We start from the raw sequence: 19,189 nt of genomic DNA on the forward strand, positions 1-19,189 counted from the left end.
GCTGACTAGACTGATCAATCACATTTGAATACTAATCTTTACTGTAGTCTCCATACTTTTCCACATTGCTTCTTCTGAGGAAGAAAATACTACAATATTATCATAGTAATGAATTAATTTATTTCAGTTATGTTCATGTCTAAGTTTCATTTCACCAAATTATGGCATTATTCTAAGAATATATCTTTGGGGAAAATGGAAACCATATGTTGCATTTCTTTCCACAAAAGCAAACTATTCTGGATATTCCTTTAATCCTAAAAGTTGATCTGGAAGCCCAAAGATATAAGATTTGTAATTAAAATTTTGAAAGACTAATGAATCATTCTGAATAAGACAGATTACAATTTTATAACAAAATAATACAGTGCTGTTTGAAATATAAAGATAAGTAAATAAAAGTACTTGTAAATTAAAACCATTCCATAAATGCATTTAAAATGCAGCTGTTTCAGTTAGCATGTTTTTGATTCAAATGACAGAACACTGAATTCAAACTTTTTTGAAATATAACAATATTGATTGGTTAGCATAATTGCACTTTTCAATATTGTGAAAATATTCAAGGTGAGTTGATAAAATGGACCACTTATGTTTTTAAAGAATACTTTTCTTTGTTTATTTTGTCCTATGAGTCACAATATTGGATTAAATCTGGCTCTCCTATCACAAGAAGGGTGGCTATCTGTATTGATTTAGAGAGCGCTCTTCTCACAACTGTGGCAGAGGTAATTGAGCTGATTGTGGTGTGGAATGGAGATGTTATAACACAATGTTTGCAAAAAATAATACTTTTTTTTTTCCAGTTCACTTACTTGAGCACATCTTACCATTTCCTTTTCCAATAGTGATAATAAATGAGAAAGTGCAGGAGTCCTTTCCTGAATGGATATAATGAACAAGGATGAGATATTTTGAGGATGAAAGTCTGGACTATCCCATTCAATAAGTTATGAGATCTGCAGAGATGCTAGCGGAATGTGAAAAAGGAAAAAATTGATAAGGAAGAAGTTGGTAAATAGCAGTTGCATCTCTGAGATCAGCGGCAGTGGCAAGAGACATAGTTTGTCATTGAACCTTTCTCTTCTAGTTCCCCTCAAGTAAGAGAATCCTAAAAGAGCTGTTCTGATAATGTCTAAGAATATATAAATTCAAGTGACATTAAGGGCTATATTATGATCTACATGAAGAGGCACTGCCCTGCCCTTCATTTAGGAAAGAAGGATTTATTTTTCCAGCTGTTGGGTGTGCTGTTAGTAGACAGCATTCAAATGACAGCCCCTTCAGTGTCTTTAGACCTTGCAGAAAGCCACCTCAGTAAAGGTCTCATGCCCTTTCTCAGAGCAGTCCCTCTTTGCATCCAGGTTAGTATTTAGGTTCAGTAAACTTATAGCGCAAGCAGGAAATATGGTCCTTTTGTAGAAGAAAATAATTAATTTTGTTAAAAATTACGAATCTAGATAATTAAAATGACAATAATCATAGGAACATGTGGAATTGGATCTTGTGTATATTGAAATGGAGAAGGACATTGATTAGGCTGCATAGGGAATGTTTATCAGTGTTAAGATAATCTACCATCGATATATGTGACACAGGGTTTATGTTGACTAAAATTACTGAGCACATACTGTGTGTCAAACATATAGAAGAAAGCATTCCAAGTGTTTAGGGTGGTATGTTTACGTGTCACCATGACTCACCCTTGAGGAGGCCATTCCGATGTTCTATCTAGACAACAGCTTCTAGGTGATGGGAAATTTGCTGATAGCACTGAATTCTCTGGTGGTGAGTGATTTGCTGTACTTTATTCATTAGAAAACATATCCCCTGGTCAGAAATGACAATGATTATGATAGCATGGCAATGGATCCTTTCCCATGAATAATAAATAAGACTAAAGTACTGAGACAATCATATAACCAGAATATATAATGTAATGTCCAGGTGCTGTCTCCACCACATTGAGATTTGCAATGAAGTAAGCTGGCAGAAGGATGTTGGCTGGTTTCCCTAGCTATTTGTGCCACATTAGGGAGTCAATGATGGACATTGCTGATGGCATTTTGGACCTTGAGCACTGACAGTGGCTAGAGCAGCCATGGTGAAAGGCAGATTTTATTCTTTGAGCCCTTTTAAAGTATTCGTCTCTGCCACAGTGACTACAAAGGTGACTAGAAGAAAAAAAAAAAAAGCCTGACTGATGTCAAAAATATAGTTCATGTTGCTGACCAGATTTCTGCAAGCCTCCTCTGCAGCAGATTTTCTTTGACAGGCATTTAAGTGGAAACTAACCGTTGCATTTATGCTGAGTCTGGGATATCCATACCACTCCAGCTGCTTTGTAATCTTTTTTCCATTTTTAAATTTCAATTTCCTCAATATCTTATCAAATCCGTTAGCCACGTTTCTGAATCTTTGTGGACCCATAACTCAGGCCATTTCTCTTTCCACATGAAATGGAAAACCTAACATAATCCTCAAAATACTGCTCACCGGGATGCTTCTCCTTCACTTCATTGCTTCAGTACCACCTTCCAGGGAGAGTACTGTGCAGCATTTGTCCAGTTTCATCTGCTTTTGCCATACCAAGCAGATCGGTAACGTCTTTTGTTGTTTTCTTTCAAGCATAGTTTGTTTTGTTGATTTTAGTGTTACTGAGGTATACTTCACAAATATTTTATGTACTTAAAGTGTACAACATGATGTTTGATATAATGTATACATTGTGAAGTGATTACCACTATGTAGCTAGTTAAGGTATCCATTATCTCACATAGTTACCTTTATTTGTGATGAGAGAATTTAAGGTATATTCTCTTAGCAAATTTCATGTATCCAATATGTATTACTAATTATGATCAACACGCTGTACCTGAGCTATTCAGAATTTATTCATACTGCATAACTGAAACTTTGTACCCTTTGGCCAGCACCTCATTTTCTTCAGGCCCAGTCCCTGGCAACCACCATTCTAGTCTCTGTCTTTCATGAGTTTGACTTTTTTTGGATTGCACACATAAGTGAATCATGTGGCATTTATGTCTCAGTAGAAAAAAGAATTATTGTGCAGTATTGTTGGAAATGTAAATTGCTGTGGCCATTATAGGAAACTCTATGGAGGTTGCTCATAGAGTTATAAATATCATCTAGCAATATAACTTCTTGTAATATATATAAAGGAAATGAAATTAATATCTTGAATGCCTGCACTTCCATGTGTAGTGGAGTATTATTCATAGTAGTCAAAATATGAAAACAAAAGCTCATCAAAGATGAATTGGTAAAGACAATACATATCCAATGTGGAATGATATATATGTATCTATATGCCTAATATGATATTATTAATTATAGTCCATTCTGTACCTTAGATTACTAGAATGTATTCATTCTGCATAGCTCAAAATTTGTGTCATATATGTAATACAGTATTATGCAATAAATATATATATAACCCAACATTATTCAACCTTAAAAAAGAGGAAGATCCTGCCATTTTTGGCAATGTCTATGGACCTGGAGGACTTTAATAACTTCATTATTTTCTTTAACTTTTAATTAATGAATAATAATATTATGTATGCATTGGTTACCATGTGATGTTTTGAGATCACTTGCAGTAATATTGATGAACCTGGAGCGCATTTTGCTATGTGAAATGAGTTCCTGAATGAACATTTAGTGTGTTAGTTTTACAGTCTTTATTATTTTCTAATTAATACAACTAAGATTTTGGCTGACTTTTAGGAGCTTTGGTAGGTTGTATTTTTATAAACATTAAGTTCAAAAAAATTTCTAATTTCCATTGTAATTTATTTTACCAAAAGCTTGTTAAAAAGTGATTTATTTAATTTTCAAATATGTAGAAATTTCTGGATAATTTTATTTTTTATTTTTTCATAAGTTATTGGGTTGTAGGTGGTACAGGTGGTATTTGGTTACGTGAGTAGTTTCTTTGTGAGATTTTTGTACACTGTCCACACAACCATATTGGTTATATTTTATCCCTTGCCTTCCTCCCACTCTTTGCCCCAAGTCCTCAAAGTCCATTGTATTATTCTCATGCCTTTGCATCCTGATAGCTTAGTTCTCACATATCAGTGAGAATGTAGAATGTTTGGTTTTCCATTTCTGAGTTACTTCACTTAGAATAATAGTCTCCAGTCGCATCCAGGCCAACTCAAATGCTGCTAATTCATTCCTTTTTATGGCTGAGTAGTATTTCATCATATATATATATATAAATTAATATAAAGTATCTATCTTTCATCTACCTACATACCCATCATTTATCTAATCTACACACACACACATATACATACATAAAATATGGTATTATTAACTACAGACCTCATGCTGTACCTTACATCACCAGTACTTCTACATCCAACATAAATAAAAATTTGTATTATTTGCCCTTTGTGTTTGTATATATAATGCAATAATATTTCATAATAGAATATTATTCAACCCCTCAAAAGAACATTCTGTCATTTTTGACAACATGAATTAACCTAGAGGTCTTGATAACCTCTTTGTTTTATTTTGTTTTTAATTGACAAACAGTAATTATATGTATTTGTGGGGTACACTGTGAGGTTTTTATGTCATATTGACACAAACATAACTAGAGGACATTATGCTAAGTGAAATGATTTCTTAAATAGATATTTAATGCTCTGATTTTCAGTCTTTATTATTTTCTAGCAAATACAAGTAATATTTTAGCTGAGTCTTGCAAGCTTTGCTATGTTGTGTTTTCATTATCATTAGGTTTGAAGTATTTTCTAAATTATGTGATTTATTTTTACTAATGGATAATTTGGAACTGGATTGTTTAATTTTGAGATATACAGAAAATGTCTGGCTAATTTAGGTTTTTATTTTCTAGCTGATTTTCTTGATGTTCAGTTACATATTTTATTATCATAATCTTTTGAAATCCATTGATAATTACTTTATGAACCAGCATATGATTGGTTTTGGAAAATGTTTCATATGCACTTAAAAATAATGTGTATTTTGCAGCTGTTGGATGTGATGGACTCTTATGTCAATGGGTCAAATTTATTAATGATTTTGTTTAAACCTTAAATATCTTTATAAATTTTTGTGTTTGTATGTTCTTGCACTTACAGAGAATTTTGCTAAAACCTTCCTGTATTATTGCCGATTTGCCTATTTCTTCTTTTAGTCCAATCTATTATTTAAAAATAACTTAAACAAGCCCTACTAAAATAACCTTTATCTTCCATTAGTTTCCTTCATATATTTCCTGGTCAATTCCCACAATATTTGTCCCTTGAAGCCCAAACCCATCTTCTTTTGTTAAGAAGGGTATACAAACTCCAAGTTCTGGCCAGGTGCAGTGGCTAACACCTGTAATCCCAGCACTTTGGGAGGCTGAGGTGGGTGGATTACAAAAATTAGTGGGGCATGGTGGCACATGCCTGTAGTCCCATCTACTCAGGAGATGGAGACAGGAGAATCACTTGAACCTGGGCGTCAGAGGCTGCAGTGAGCTGAGACTATGACACTGCACTCCAGCCTGAACAACAGAGTGAAACTCTATCTCAAAAAAAAAAAAAAAAAAATTCAAGTTCTGAGCACATCTTTGAGTTTTCACATCATCTCTGTGAAGCTTCCATGCATTTAAAAGTATTAATATCAATAAAAATCATACCTTTTTTCCTATAAAAAAATAAAAAATAAAAATAACTTAAAAAGTGGTGCTTTTAGGTACACGAAAATTTAAAATTTTATCTTCATGTTACTAATCTTTTGCCATTACAAAAATCTATTCCTGGCAATATTTCTTTCTTTGGAGTCCAGTGTTGTCTGCTATTAGCATAGAAACAGTGTTCTTTTCGTCAGAGTTTATGAGTTTATTCTATTATTTTATTTTTATCTTTTAATCATGTTATTTAAGATGTTTCTCTTATAAGAGTCTTAACATTGTGCTCTATTTCTTAAATAGGAGAAATTTGCTCATTAAAAAAATTAATTATATACTAGATTTAAATCTAACATAAATAAAAATGTGTATCTTTTGCCCTTTGTGTTTGTATATATAATGCAATAATATTTCATAATATAGTATTATTGTGTTTTATTCAATACCAATTATATATTGCATTTGGATTTAAATCCAACATATAATTAATTCCCTTGGTTTTGTATTTATTAATGTTACATATGATTAACATTCATTTTATTTATTCCTATATTTCTTGTTTCAATTAGTTTGCCTTTTTTCTTACGTTTTCTTTTTTTCTATTTCAAAGCTTTTTTCTTCTTCTCTGAGATCCTGAGATCAGTTTTTTTAGAGCTCTTATTCTATAGTTTGTGGCTGGTTCTAGAATCTCTACGTATGTTTTTAAATCAGAAAACTCTGCATTTTACATTGACTTCTGTGAGATTTTGAATGGATTCTATGTTGACATTAATATTCAGTTAGCACTGAGAAGGTGTATTTCCTTAGTCTTCTAGTTTTCTTTTATTTTTATTATTTTACTTTAAGTTCTAGGGTACATGTGCACAACGTGCAAGTTTGTTACATATGTGTACATGTGCCATGTTGGTTTGCTGCACTCGTTAACTTGTCATTTACATTAGGTATATCTCCTAATGCTATCCCTCCCCCCTCCCCCCACACTCTGGCAGGCCCCAGTGTGTGATGTTCCCCATCCTGTGTCCATGTGTTCTCATTGTTCAATTGCCACCTATGAGTGAGAACATGCGGGGTTTTCACTGCTTCTTTTAAGAAATTGTCTGTAAGTCATATTATTTTATTTTCTTTCTTTTTTTTTTCTTTTTCTTTGAGAGAGGGTCTGGAATCTGTCCTCCAGGCTGGAATGCAGTGGTGCCATCTTGGCTCACTGCAACCTCTGCCTCCAGGTTCAAGCAATTCTTATGCATCAACCTCCCAAGTAGCTGGGATTACAGGCACCAGCCACCACACTCATTTAATTTTGTATTTTTATTAGAGACAGTATTTCTCCATGTTGACCACGCTGGTCTCAAACTCCTGACCTCAAATGACCCATCTGCCTTGGCCTCCCAATATACTAGGATTACAGGCATGAGGTACTGCACCTGGCCTTATTATTATTTTCTTGAATTCAGTATGTTCTTAAAATTTTTGTCTGTATTTTGCTTTTATTCTGCTGTCCCTTTTCTGTTTATCCTTTTTAAACAAATTATTTTTTAAAATTCATTTTCATGAAACTTTTAATACCTTATAAATTCATAACAATATTTTCAGTAGTTTTAGAGAATTTTTAGCTATAGTTCTTCAAATATTTTGCCTACCTGATTCTTTTTCTCTTCTTTTTCTAAAATTGTAATTGAAAGTATGGCAGAGTTTTACACTGAGTCCTTTATATCTCTTTTATTCTATTTTTTTCATTTGCTTTTTTTGTTCTCTAATTTGGTCTGCATATTTTCTCCTAGTATTTCTTGCAATTTACTAATTCTCTAATTTTTCGTCTCTAATTTGCTGTTAAATTCAATCATTGAGTTTTTGATTCGTCATTGTATATTTTAGTTTTCAATTTATTTGGTTCATTTTATTATCTCTCTTGTGTTTTAATATTTGTACATACTAAGGTTATCTAAAAATGCTTATTTTTCATTATTTGGATCGTCTATGTTTGTTTTTATTGCACTTCCCTTCAATCAGGTCGTGTGTTCTTTACTTTGTTACTTTTTTTGATTTCCAATTTTGCATATGGAATGTAAAAGAGGCAATTCAAGAATTTTTTTGGATTTTTTTTAACAGGGAATTTCCTATGTTTCTACTTGAGGGTTGGAATTGGAGAAGTAAAATAATCCCAGATAGTCTTAATTCAATCAAGAAATTAGATGACGCAAGCTGGACTTCAGTTCCTTTGAGGACTGAACCTATGTCTGTGCATTCCTACTCCAAGAGTAAATCCCCTTGTGGTCTCAAATGAAAGCCTTGTTGTTTACAAAGGACTTTTTTCTTTGGTAGACCTTCAATTTTTACATGTTGTCACTTACGGTAAAGCATCTACAGAAATTTTCCCCCAGCTTTTTAGGCTATCATTTATGGCTTTCAGAATTATTTCATAGTTTTAGAGAAAAGAGACTCCAAATGTGAGGTTCTGCTCTCTAGCTTTCTTTCTCTTTTTTGAGACAGGGTCTTGCTATTTTGACCAAGCTGGACTCAAACTCTTGGGCTCCAGGGATTTTCCCACCTCAGTCTTAAAAATAGCTAGGACTACGTAACATGCTGATTGGTTTGGCTATATCCCCACCCAAAACTCATTTTGAATTGTAATCCCCATAATTCCCATGTGTCCTGGGAGGGACCAGGTGTGAGGTAATTGAATTGTGGGGGCAGTTTCCCCATGCTGCTCTGATGATCTTGAGTGAGTTCTCGTGAGTTCTGATGGTTTTATAAGTGTCTGGCCTTTCCTCTGCTGGCACTCATTCTCTCCCTTCCTGCCCTGTGAAGAGGCATGAATGTTAAGTTACCTGAGGCACCCCCAGCCATGCGGCACTATGATTCAATTAAACTTCTTTTTTTATAAATTACCCAGTCTTGAGTATTTCCTTACAGCAATGTGAGAATGGACTAATACATATGCATTTCTCCTTTTATAAAGAAATATACATTGTGTCTATATTTAACATTATAATTTAGTAATAGGGACTGCAGAGAATTACGATTGACTATGGGATATTTTTGGCAATTTCTATGTTAGTTGATATTTTTGATGTATTTTTTATTATTGGAGCTAATTAATTCAGATTCTGGGCTGTTGTAGGCATCATCTGATCTAACAAACATTTTTGTGTCATTTAGAAAAGTGGAAAGCACTAGTAGTTATTTGAATTCAGCTAGAAGGGGCATAGAGAATTATGGCTTATTTTTATATTATTTCTCCATCTTGGAGTCATAATTTAATCCATAGTATCTTTGATCATATCTGATAGTTATTCAGAATTAAAGATATGCTTGTGCATCTTTTACCACTTACCAATAAGAGAGCACTGTGATTATGGACTTGCTCTTCTAATTTTTGAAGTGACACATATTACATTTGGTGTGAATGAATTTAATCCATTTATTACATTAAGTTGAAAATGACAAACTTTTAGTGGAGCACGTTACATGATAAAGACCTTAGCTGGTTCAGATAAGTATTTATGGGACTCTTTCTCTAAGGCTCTTATGACCCAGAAGATTCGATATTTAACTAAATGTATGCTGAGATGAAGGTGTTCAATGAAGCCAATGGTAAGCCAAGCAATGAAAATTGCAGTGGAAACTCTTAAGCACTGCTCCCTTATTGTCAAAAAAAAAAAAAAATTATTTATTGTAGAAACAGTTACTGAATTGATACTAGAATAAAATTAAAGGATTGAATTAATGGACTACAGATTATTATAATTATATCTGACATTGATTCAGGCCTTGAACAAAAGCCTGTACTTTAACCTAAAACTGCAGAACTATGATTACCTACCTTTCAAAGAATCAGAATGTCAACTTTTGCTCTTAGTCTCTGTGCCTCTGAGGCTCAGGGCTCCTTGGGTTGGGTTTTCTAACAGGAAGGTTAAGGCCCTCCTTGCTGTGAAAATGCTTATGGAAGAGAACTTGGGACTGCTTCTCCCTTTATTCTGGCTGAAGTATTACTTGCCTTACCTCAGTATTTCATAATGTGACACTGATAATTTATTATTCAATTTACTTTAGAATTTTTCTTTGCACATGAAAGGCTTTTCACATTACTTGGCATTTAGCTACTCTTCCTTGATGAGACACAAGTCTTTCCTCTAGGGATTTTCTAAAAAAAAAGTTTTATTAAAACTTTTTAATAAAAGTTTTCAGAGAGATTACTTCATGTGAATTTATTCCAAATATTTGAATTAACTAATCTATAATAACCTTACTGTCTCTTTTATTTAAAACAGTGATGATGTAAAAGTCATAGATTGTGTCTACACATAATTATTTTCCTGATGGAATAACCCAAGAGATATCTGAAGAGTTAAATTTCTGCCCAAGGTAGAGTATTCAGTTGGTATCAAGTCCTCTAGGTGTGATGTTTTCTTGTCATATCCTCCATTTCTTATAAAAATTTGTGGAAGTTCTAAATTTACTAGGATGAGGTGGGGGAGATATAGGGACATTTTGATTAGAAAAGATGTGGACTTAGGGGTATGCTATTTGAATAATATTTGAATGACTGAAAGACTGAAGAGTTTGTGTTCTGCCTGTAAGAAAGCTCTCATTGGTTATTTCCATGAAGTTAAATTTCAGCATTGTCCTTGTTAGGTACAAAGTGTAATACCTAAGCAGATGAATGTTATCATAAATCCTCAATCACAGTAAAGTACTTATGGTTGCTTTGCCATAATTGAGATAAGTTTCACATAACAAATTTAAGTGTTGGTAAATTTTTGTTTTACTTGTATCACAAATTAGGGGCTTGTCCAGGTTAATTTCCACTAATTAGGTCAATTTTTGCATAGTTATGAAAAGACAGTGTCTTTGTTTTTCTATGAAGAATTTTTCCAGCAGGTGAGAATATTTAACTACTTTTCTACATTGTTTCAGCATCTTCATATTTTGGTCATCTGCTTTGGATGGTGCCAAGCGTCTCTAATGACTAAGATAATGAGAAGCCTGTGTGTAACTGTGTGTAACTAATGACTAAGATAATGAGAAGCCTGTGTGGAAACTGTAGCTTCTAGGTACTATTTCTATCCATGGATCAGCCATCCATATCTATGTGTTTTAGGATCACATATACATGCCTGAGGTAGCTACATTAACATTTAGTGAAAGAAGCATTGCTTTTCTGGACCACAATGTGAGTATCTGAAACCACTGACAAGAGATATTCATTGAAAATTCATGTGATATGTTGAAATGTGGCTAATGTCTTAAATATCATATGATTTTGTTGAAGGAATTATAATTGGGAAAGTTAAGCTAGCAAACATGGAAATTTTTTGGAATATACAATTTATAGTTTGTTTTAATATATAACCTATATTTTCCTTTTCTCTTTGCCAAATAAGAAGAAAAACATGTTCCATATTACATGTACAATAAACCAATTGATTTATAATCTTCATTTATGGGATGTTATATTTTATATGACTTATTAATAAATTTGTACAATCGCTTTCAGCTATATTTCATTAGAGAGTTTAAAATTGCAGATCATTTCAAGTGTGTTAGAGTGTGAAGGAACCAATGCCTGTTATGTTCTAGAAGCATAATGTGGATTTTTCTTATGAATCTAAAAATAATCCTAGCAAACATACTCATAAATATATATGCTCAGGAGCGTACCTAGTCCACTGTCATTTAAATAGATTCATAAAACTGTGACTGCAAAATAAATACTCTAGAGTTTTTTTGTTTTTATGGCATTCTATCTTTTGAAAATGTCATGTTCTTAGGAAACTATGTTAAATCTTTTTTTCTAGAAAAAATATTAACTTAGCATTTTACATTGAAAGCCTAGTAATGCTATCTTTCAGTTTCTAAAGTATTCCATTTTTAATTACTTAAATTCTAGAGGATAGTTTACATACCCTCTCTATTACAAGTAAACATTTAAATTGCCAAAAGAATTATCCGGTTGAAATCTAGTTCTGATGATGAAATGGGGAAACGTCACTAAACTTTGCAGTAAGTAAGGTGTGAGAAAATACCAGAATTAGCTATGGACTACAATATTCACTTGTGTTTTCAGCAGGTCTGTTTCTATCCGTCTATAGCTTCAACAATGCCAGAAATCTAGAATCAGCTGGAAGTGGTAATATGAGTGAGTTATGTGGAACGTTCTTCACAGCTGGCTTCTAGAGACAACTCAAATTCTCCCTGCACATGTCCTCTTCCACTGCAGGATTTCTGTAAATGGAATCATGCTGTCTACATTTGAGACTTAGTAATTCTGCAGTTTTCCTCAGCAGTGAGTAATAAGAAAGTTTGGGTTTGTATCTCTACTCGTCCCATTGTTCTCTATAATTTAAGTTTGTCCATAACTGTCAGATCTAGAGACTTTGCGGAATAAATTTTTTTTGAATTTTTTCTTTTTTTAACTAGGATCCTGTCTGTGTTTGTCTATCCCAAAAAACTTCCTGAGTCACCCCAGGAACTCACAGGAGGTAACACTTTCAGTATTTCCTTACTAAAAGAGATCTCTCTGAAGCAGATTTTAAAAGAATACTGGCTTCACTTAGTTATCTCATTAGTCTTCTTACAGTGTGTGAATACTCATTTATTAAATACAGTTTCTCTATTTTCTGAGTTTAGCCTTCTTTTCATTTTCTGAGCTCTCTCTGATGATGCTTCCAACTTTCTCACTATCCATCTGGTTGCTTCTCATCAAGATAAATTCCATCACAGGTAAAATTACTACTCATATAATTAAATCATCATTTTCTAAGGCATATAATTTTATTGTGTGCCCCTCAAAGCTTTTCCTGAATTATATATATCTTATCCTTTTTTTCTGGACTATGTCTATAAATCTTTTCAAGTTGACAAAGATCTGCATGATTTGTTCTGATCCTATGTTCATGGTGAAGCATTCAGGATCACTAATAATAGCTATCATTTATTGAGCCCTTCCCAGGTGCCAGCCATTATTCTAGGCACTTTACTTCCTTTTAATAAAACAACAACTCTACGAGGTAAGGACAGGGATCCCCATTTTTAAATTGATGAAAGTAAGAGACGGAGAGCTTTAGTAAATGGCCAAGAATTGTAAATGGCCAAAAATCTCATAAAAATAGTGAAGCTGAAGTTGTAGCTGAAACAGTGTGGCACCAGTGTCCACATTATTCTCCACATGCTACACTTTCTCTCTAAGGATGTCTTGGATCTTACCTAGATAGGTACATACTTGGTGAGAAACTTACAGTCACTACTTACTCACTGTAGTCATGAAACCCCATGTCCCACCGACTACCACTTTTCATGTAAGAGTCATGAGCTTTGAAATTTTTATTTAATTATAATTTTTTAAAAAATTAAAAAATTGTCAGCAGAATACCATAAAGGGGAGGTACACTAATATTTCTGTAGGTAGTTTACTAGAAAGGATTCTGAATTTCTCAAATTTAAACTCATCGTTTTCCAGTGAGCAAACTGAGACAGACTTGTAAATGTATTCAGAAAATGACACAAATCCATGCCCTCTTACTCTGAACTTGCAATTTGTCCTAGAATATGCTTGATTTTGGAATCTGCTAACTAAGATTCTATTTTTGAGTACTCTCAGTATCCAAATAGTGTTATGAATAAAACCATGTCCCACTGTTCTGTACCTCTTTCTACAGTGTCTATTTTCTCCTCTCTCACTACCTTGCCCAGCCCAAGAATTCAGAAAAAAAAACTCATGGCATATTTGGTTTTTGGTGATAGTCATGAGTTAGTTCACTTGAGTTCAAATTAATTGCTGAAAATTAGAATATTGTATGTAAGTGTTGTAAAAATTGGGATATAGGCAAGGATAAAATGGAGAGAATCCCAGCTCCTTATAAGATAGACAGAGTCAGACCAAGTAATTGCTATAGGGAACAATGTAATTAATAATATCACAGCAATTTATACAGTTCAGAGTCCTGTCTAATGAAAGACGAATGGAGACTGAACATCCTTCAAGGCATGAGGGAATGAAGCCTAACAGTAGAAGGCCAGTGTACTGAGTGAGATATTTCAGAAGAAGTTATTCTTGGTGCTACACAGATCACATCATAAAGATACCACAAATACAAACACAAAGGACTAAATCTATGTCAAATTTTTTATTTAGAGTTTATTGCCACCACCAGAAGGTAAGTTTCCTTAGGCCAAGAACCTGTTGCATATTCATCATAGCTGACTTCTGTGCCAAGAAAAATGTTTTAAATAAGAAGTTATAAAATGTATGGATGGTTGTTGGGACTTTAACACTTCTTTTGTAGGGAGTATTCACTGAAACTTAGAAGCCTTTACCTGTGGATGAAACTAAAATCTTTGAGGAGAAATTGAATTGTCAAGGGAAGATGGGATTTTTGGGTGAGAAACTCAGTAGAGACTTACTAAATATTTATTGTGTGTAAATCACTATTCAGGATACAACAATGAAGATGTGCAATGGATGTAATCATATTCCTGTTCACAATTTCATTACAGGTCCTGTTCTCCTGAGCTCTCACGTCTGATAGAAGCCTGATAGAAGATTAAATGAGACAGAATAACAGTATTTCAGAATTTGTCCTCCTGGGATTTTCACAGGATCCTGATGTGCAAAACGCATTATTTGTCATGTTTTTACTCACATACATGGTGACAGTGGTGGGGAACCTACTCGTTGCGGTGACTATTATTGTCAGCCCTTCCTTGGGCTCTCCAATGTACTTCTTCCTTGCCTGCCTGTCATTAATAGATGCTGTATTATCCACCACCATTTCTCCCATATTGATTGTAGACTTACTCTGTGACAAAAAGACTATTTCCTTCCCAGCTTGCATGGGCCAGCTATTTATAGACCACTTGTTTGGTGGAACTGAGATCTTCTTTCTGGTAGGGATGGCCTATGATTGCTACATGGCCATCTGTAAGCCACTGCACTATTTAACCATCATGAATCGACAGGTTTGCATCCTTCTGTTGGTGGTGGCCATGACTGGAGGTTTTCTTCATTCTGTGTTTCAAATTGTTGTTGTGTACAGTCTCCCTTTCTGTGGCCCCAATGTCATTGACCACTTTTTCTGTAACATGTACCCATTATTGGAACTGGCATGCACTGACACCTACTTTATGGGCCTCGCTGTAGTTTTCAGTGGTGGAGCAATGTGTATGGTCATCTTCACCCTTCTACTAATCTCCTATGGAGTCACCCTAAACTCCCTTAAAACTTATAGACAGGAAGGGAGGCGTAAAGCACTGTCTACCTGCAGCTCACACATCACTGTGGTTGTCCTCTTTTTTGTTCCCTGTATTTTCATGTATGTTAGACCTGTCTCAAACTTCCCTATTGATAAATTTATTACTGTGTTTTATGCAGTTATCACACCCATGCTGAATCCTTTTTTATACACGTTGAGAAATTCAGAGATGAGAAATGCTATAAAAAACCTGTTGTGTAAAAAGCTAACTATAGTTAGAATAAGAGTGTCCCTCCTCATGTAGATAAGGATGTATGTAGACAAGCTCTTCCCAGTGAAATTTTCAGACTTCTAAGGGTAATTCAAGGATCCCACAGTGGAAGACAGGATTTAGATGCTCCCAGCTCAACTGAGAAATCATCCCATTATGGCATCGTTTGAATTTCAAGATCTCAACCTCTATATCCAGGCTGAGAGTGGATGAGGCTGCTTGGGTTCAGGTCCTATTGTGCATGTTTTAAATTATGGTTTTTCTCTATTACACATCTATTGAGACACGGTATTTCTCCCATATGCCCAGCAGAGAATGCGAAAAGGGAGGAATAGGTCATTAAAATATATGCTTCTATTCAAAAGCGAAGGCTATGGTGGTTTTTCAGTGTAATTTATTTAAAGACTTTGTGCAATATAGAAGCACCATATTCACAAATATCTTTGAAACCAGCCCTTCTCAGACTTGAGCTGAAACTCTATGTGCAGTCAGATAATATTCTTAAGAATATTATAATTATGTTCATCTAGCTTAAAGTACTTATGAGACACACCATAAATTTTTCATAGTGTCTTAAACTCCACAACTTTGAAATGACTTTTATTTGAATGGCCTTTCTTACTTTTAGAGTACTCAGCTCTTTGAAGAGACTGGAAAGGGAAACAATTTTTATCTTTGAAATCAGAAAGTTCTGGCTCTTTTATGTTTCTTGTGAATTCTGACAATGTAACCGTTAATCTTTACTATATTTTATTAAAAAGTATATGACACAGTGTAAGATACAATGCTATAACAAACAGCTATAACTTACAATATTCTATTTGGAAATTTTAGCCAAATCCACCTATTCGCTTAAACACATTTTTTATTCTCTACCTTTCTATAAGTGACAGAATTACTAAATTTTTTCAGCACTAGATAGTGACTCACTTTTTTTCACAGCCTCCAGAACAGTTATGTCTGTCTTTTCAGCCTTTACTTACAATATCCTGAAGGCCCCTATTTTGGAGTACTAAAGCCAGTTCCATACACTTTAAATTGTTGTTGTGGAAGCACCACACCTTGAGTTGCCTCTTTTTATTCTGGTGCTGTCTTCATGTATGGTGCAGGGCTCCACAGTTTTTGTGATTTCAAACAACCATCATTTTATTTTATCCAAAATTTTGTGAGTCAGGAATTCAGGCCGTTGTTAGCTGGGTATTTCTTATCTTTTGTGTGACAAGGACTGAAGTCACTGTTTTATTCAGCTGATAACTGAGTTTTATGTGAGATGTAGGATGACTTAATTCACATTTATAGCCTATTGGGAGGGATGACAGTAAGTGATGCACTGGATCCCTCTTCCTATCATTTTAGATGAAGGACCACAAGATCATTCCAGAGAATAGTAAAGCTTTTTCCATGGTGCTCAGAGATCCCAGAGGTAGAAAGTAGATGAGTCCGGCCAGATAAAAGAACTGGCAAAATGTCACTTGCATCACATTCTATTCATCAATAGTCGTCACATAGCACCCCAGATTTGAGGTTTTACAGAAATAGAAGATAATCCTTCATGGGGAATTGGCAAAGCCGCTTTACAGAGCAGCATGCAGAATGATTGTCCACATCTCAAAAAGAGCATATTGGAGTTTTATTCATTTTAAGTTGGATCCATAAATCATCTTGTACTAACAGTATCTTCACAATATTGAGTTTTCTAATTCCTGAATACACTATGTCTTTTAGGAATTTTAAATGTTTATTTTTGAAGAGTTTTGTAGTTTTTGGTTAGTGTAGGTACCTTCCACATCTATTTCTGTTTGTATTTTTGGATTTCATCACAGATTTTCAATTGTTAAAAATTCCAATTGTCATTGTTGCTGGTACATATACAAAAATTGAATTTTTTATTTGACAATTGAGTCCTGTAAACTTGCTAAGTTTCTTATTCTAACCATAGTTATGTCTGTAGATTCTTTAGGGTTTTCTGAAACACTATCATGTTACCTATAAGAAAGTGTAGCTCATTAATTCGAAAGGTATAGGAGTGTTTTAGTTTTTCTTTTTGTCATTTCAGGAAGGTTGTCCTTTCCCTACATGTTGCCTAATGCATCTAAGCTGTCAACTTAATTGAAATAATGTATTTCACAACCATACTTTTCTAACCTTTTAAAGTCTAAAGGCTCTGTGGGATGATTTTTTTGTATATTTTCTGATATTGGTAATTTGAATTTATCTTTGTTTTCTCTTGAACATTCTTTCTAACAGTTTATCAGTTTCATTACAAAAGTATCAGTTTGGGGCCATTTTAATTTTCTCTATTTTATGTTTTCCATTTTATCGGTTTTTGATCTGAAATTTATGTCCTTTTGTTTACCTACCTTGGCTTTTATTTATTCTTCTTATTATAGCTTCTTAAGCAGATGACTGCTTTTAAACATTTATTTTAAATGTAAGCCTTTATCACTATACATGTTTCTTTAAGTACTGTTTTGATCACACTTCACACATTTTGATATGTTTTTGTTATCGCCGAATTCTAAATATTGGTCTATTTCCATTATACCTTTTTCCTGGATCCATAGGTTGACTAAGTATTTATTGGCATGTTTCCTAATATTTGAAGCATGTTGTAGATATATTTATGAGTTATTTATTTATTCATAGCAAATTATTTCAAAACTTAGTGATTCAAACAATATGTACTCATTCTCAATTTCTGTAGGTCAGGAAACTAAAGATGGTTTAGCAGGTTCCCATGCTTCAAAGTCACTCACAAAGCTGTAATCAAGGTGATTTTGGGGCTACCAGCTCATATGAAAGCTTGGCTGAGGAAGGATCCGCTTGCACACTGGCTGTTGATATTAGTAGTTATTTGAATTCAGCCAGAAGGAATATAGAGAATTAGGTCCCATTTTTATATTAGTTTTTCATCTTGGAGTCATAATTTAAACCACAGTACCTTTGATTGTATCTGATAGTTCTTCAGAATTAAAGATATGTTTGTGCATCTTTTAGCACTTACCAGTAAAACAGCACAGTGCTTTAAGACATATTCTTCAAATTTTAGCAGTCATACATATTACATTTAGGGTAGATGAATTTAATCCATTTATTAGGTACATTGAAAATGACCAACTTTTAATGGAGCCTGTTACATGATAGAGACCTTAGCTCATTCAGATAGGTATTTATGGGACTCTTTATCTAAGGCTCTTATGACATAATGATCCAATATTTAACTAAATGTATAACGAGAAGAAGCTGTTCATTGGAGCCAATGGTAAGCCAAGTCACAAAAATAACAATGGAAGCCCTTAAGGCTGGGCGCGGTGGCTCACGCTCATAATCCCAGCATTTTGGGAGGTCGAGGCGGGCGGATCATGAGGTCAGGAGATCGAGACAACGGTAAAACCCCGTCTCTACTAAAAAAAACACAAAAAATTAGCCGGGCATGATGGTGGGCGCCTGTAGTCCCAGCTACTCGGAGAGGCTGAGGCAGGAGAATGGTGTGAACCCGGGAGGTGGAGCTTGCAGTGAGCCAAGATTGTGCCACTGCACTCCAGCCTGGGCGACAGAGCGAGACTCCGTCTCAAAAAAAAAAAAAAAAAAAAAAAATGGAAGCCCTTAAACACTGCTCCCTTGTCGGAAAAATCAAAATTTCTTTATTGTAGAAAGTTATTGAATTGATACTGAATAAAATTTAAAAAATGAGTTAATGGATGTATTAGTCCGTTTTCACACTGCTGATAAAGACATACCTAAGACTGGGTAGAAAAAGAGGTTTAATTGGACTTTCAGTTCCACATGGCTGGGGAGGCCTCAGAGTAATGGTGGGAGGTGAACTGCACTTCTTACACGGTGGTGGCAAGAGAAAAATGAGGAAGTTACAATTCTTGTTGAAATTTGGGTGGGGACACAGCCAAACCATATCAATGGACTACAGATCATTATGCTTATATCTGACATAAATACAGTTCTTGATAATAAGTGTGTACTCTAACCTAAAACTGCATCACTATGATTACCTATTTTTCCAAGAATCAGAATGTCAACTTCAATTCTTAGGATCTC

At 34.2% G+C, this 19,189-nt stretch overlaps 1 protein-coding gene across 1 annotated transcript; it reads left to right on the forward strand.

Annotated features, from left to right (window-relative positions):
• The first annotated feature begins 14,168 nt into the window (after positions 1–14,168).
• LOC116468130 (olfactory receptor 4A8-like) lies at positions 14,169–15,239 on the forward strand. Its single transcript, XM_032151739.2, has one exon. The coding sequence runs from the start codon at positions 14,222–14,224 to the stop codon at positions 15,167–15,169; it is 948 nt and encodes a 315-aa protein (XP_032007630.1). The 5' UTR covers positions 14,169–14,221; the 3' UTR covers positions 15,170–15,239.
• Positions 15,240–19,189: the final 3,950 nt, after the last annotated feature.

Source organism: Hylobates moloch, unplaced genomic scaffold, assembly GCF_009828535.3.
Source record: "Hylobates moloch isolate HMO894 unplaced genomic scaffold, HMol_V3 SCAFFOLD_5, whole genome shotgun sequence".
Lineage (NCBI taxonomy): Eukaryota > Metazoa > Chordata > Mammalia > Primates > Hylobatidae > Hylobates > Hylobates moloch.

Coding starts and splice junctions, on each gene's coding strand:
- LOC116468130 (XM_032151739.2), top strand. CDS start 14,222: ATGAGACAGAATAACAGTATTTCAGAATTTGTCCTCCTGGGATTTTCA.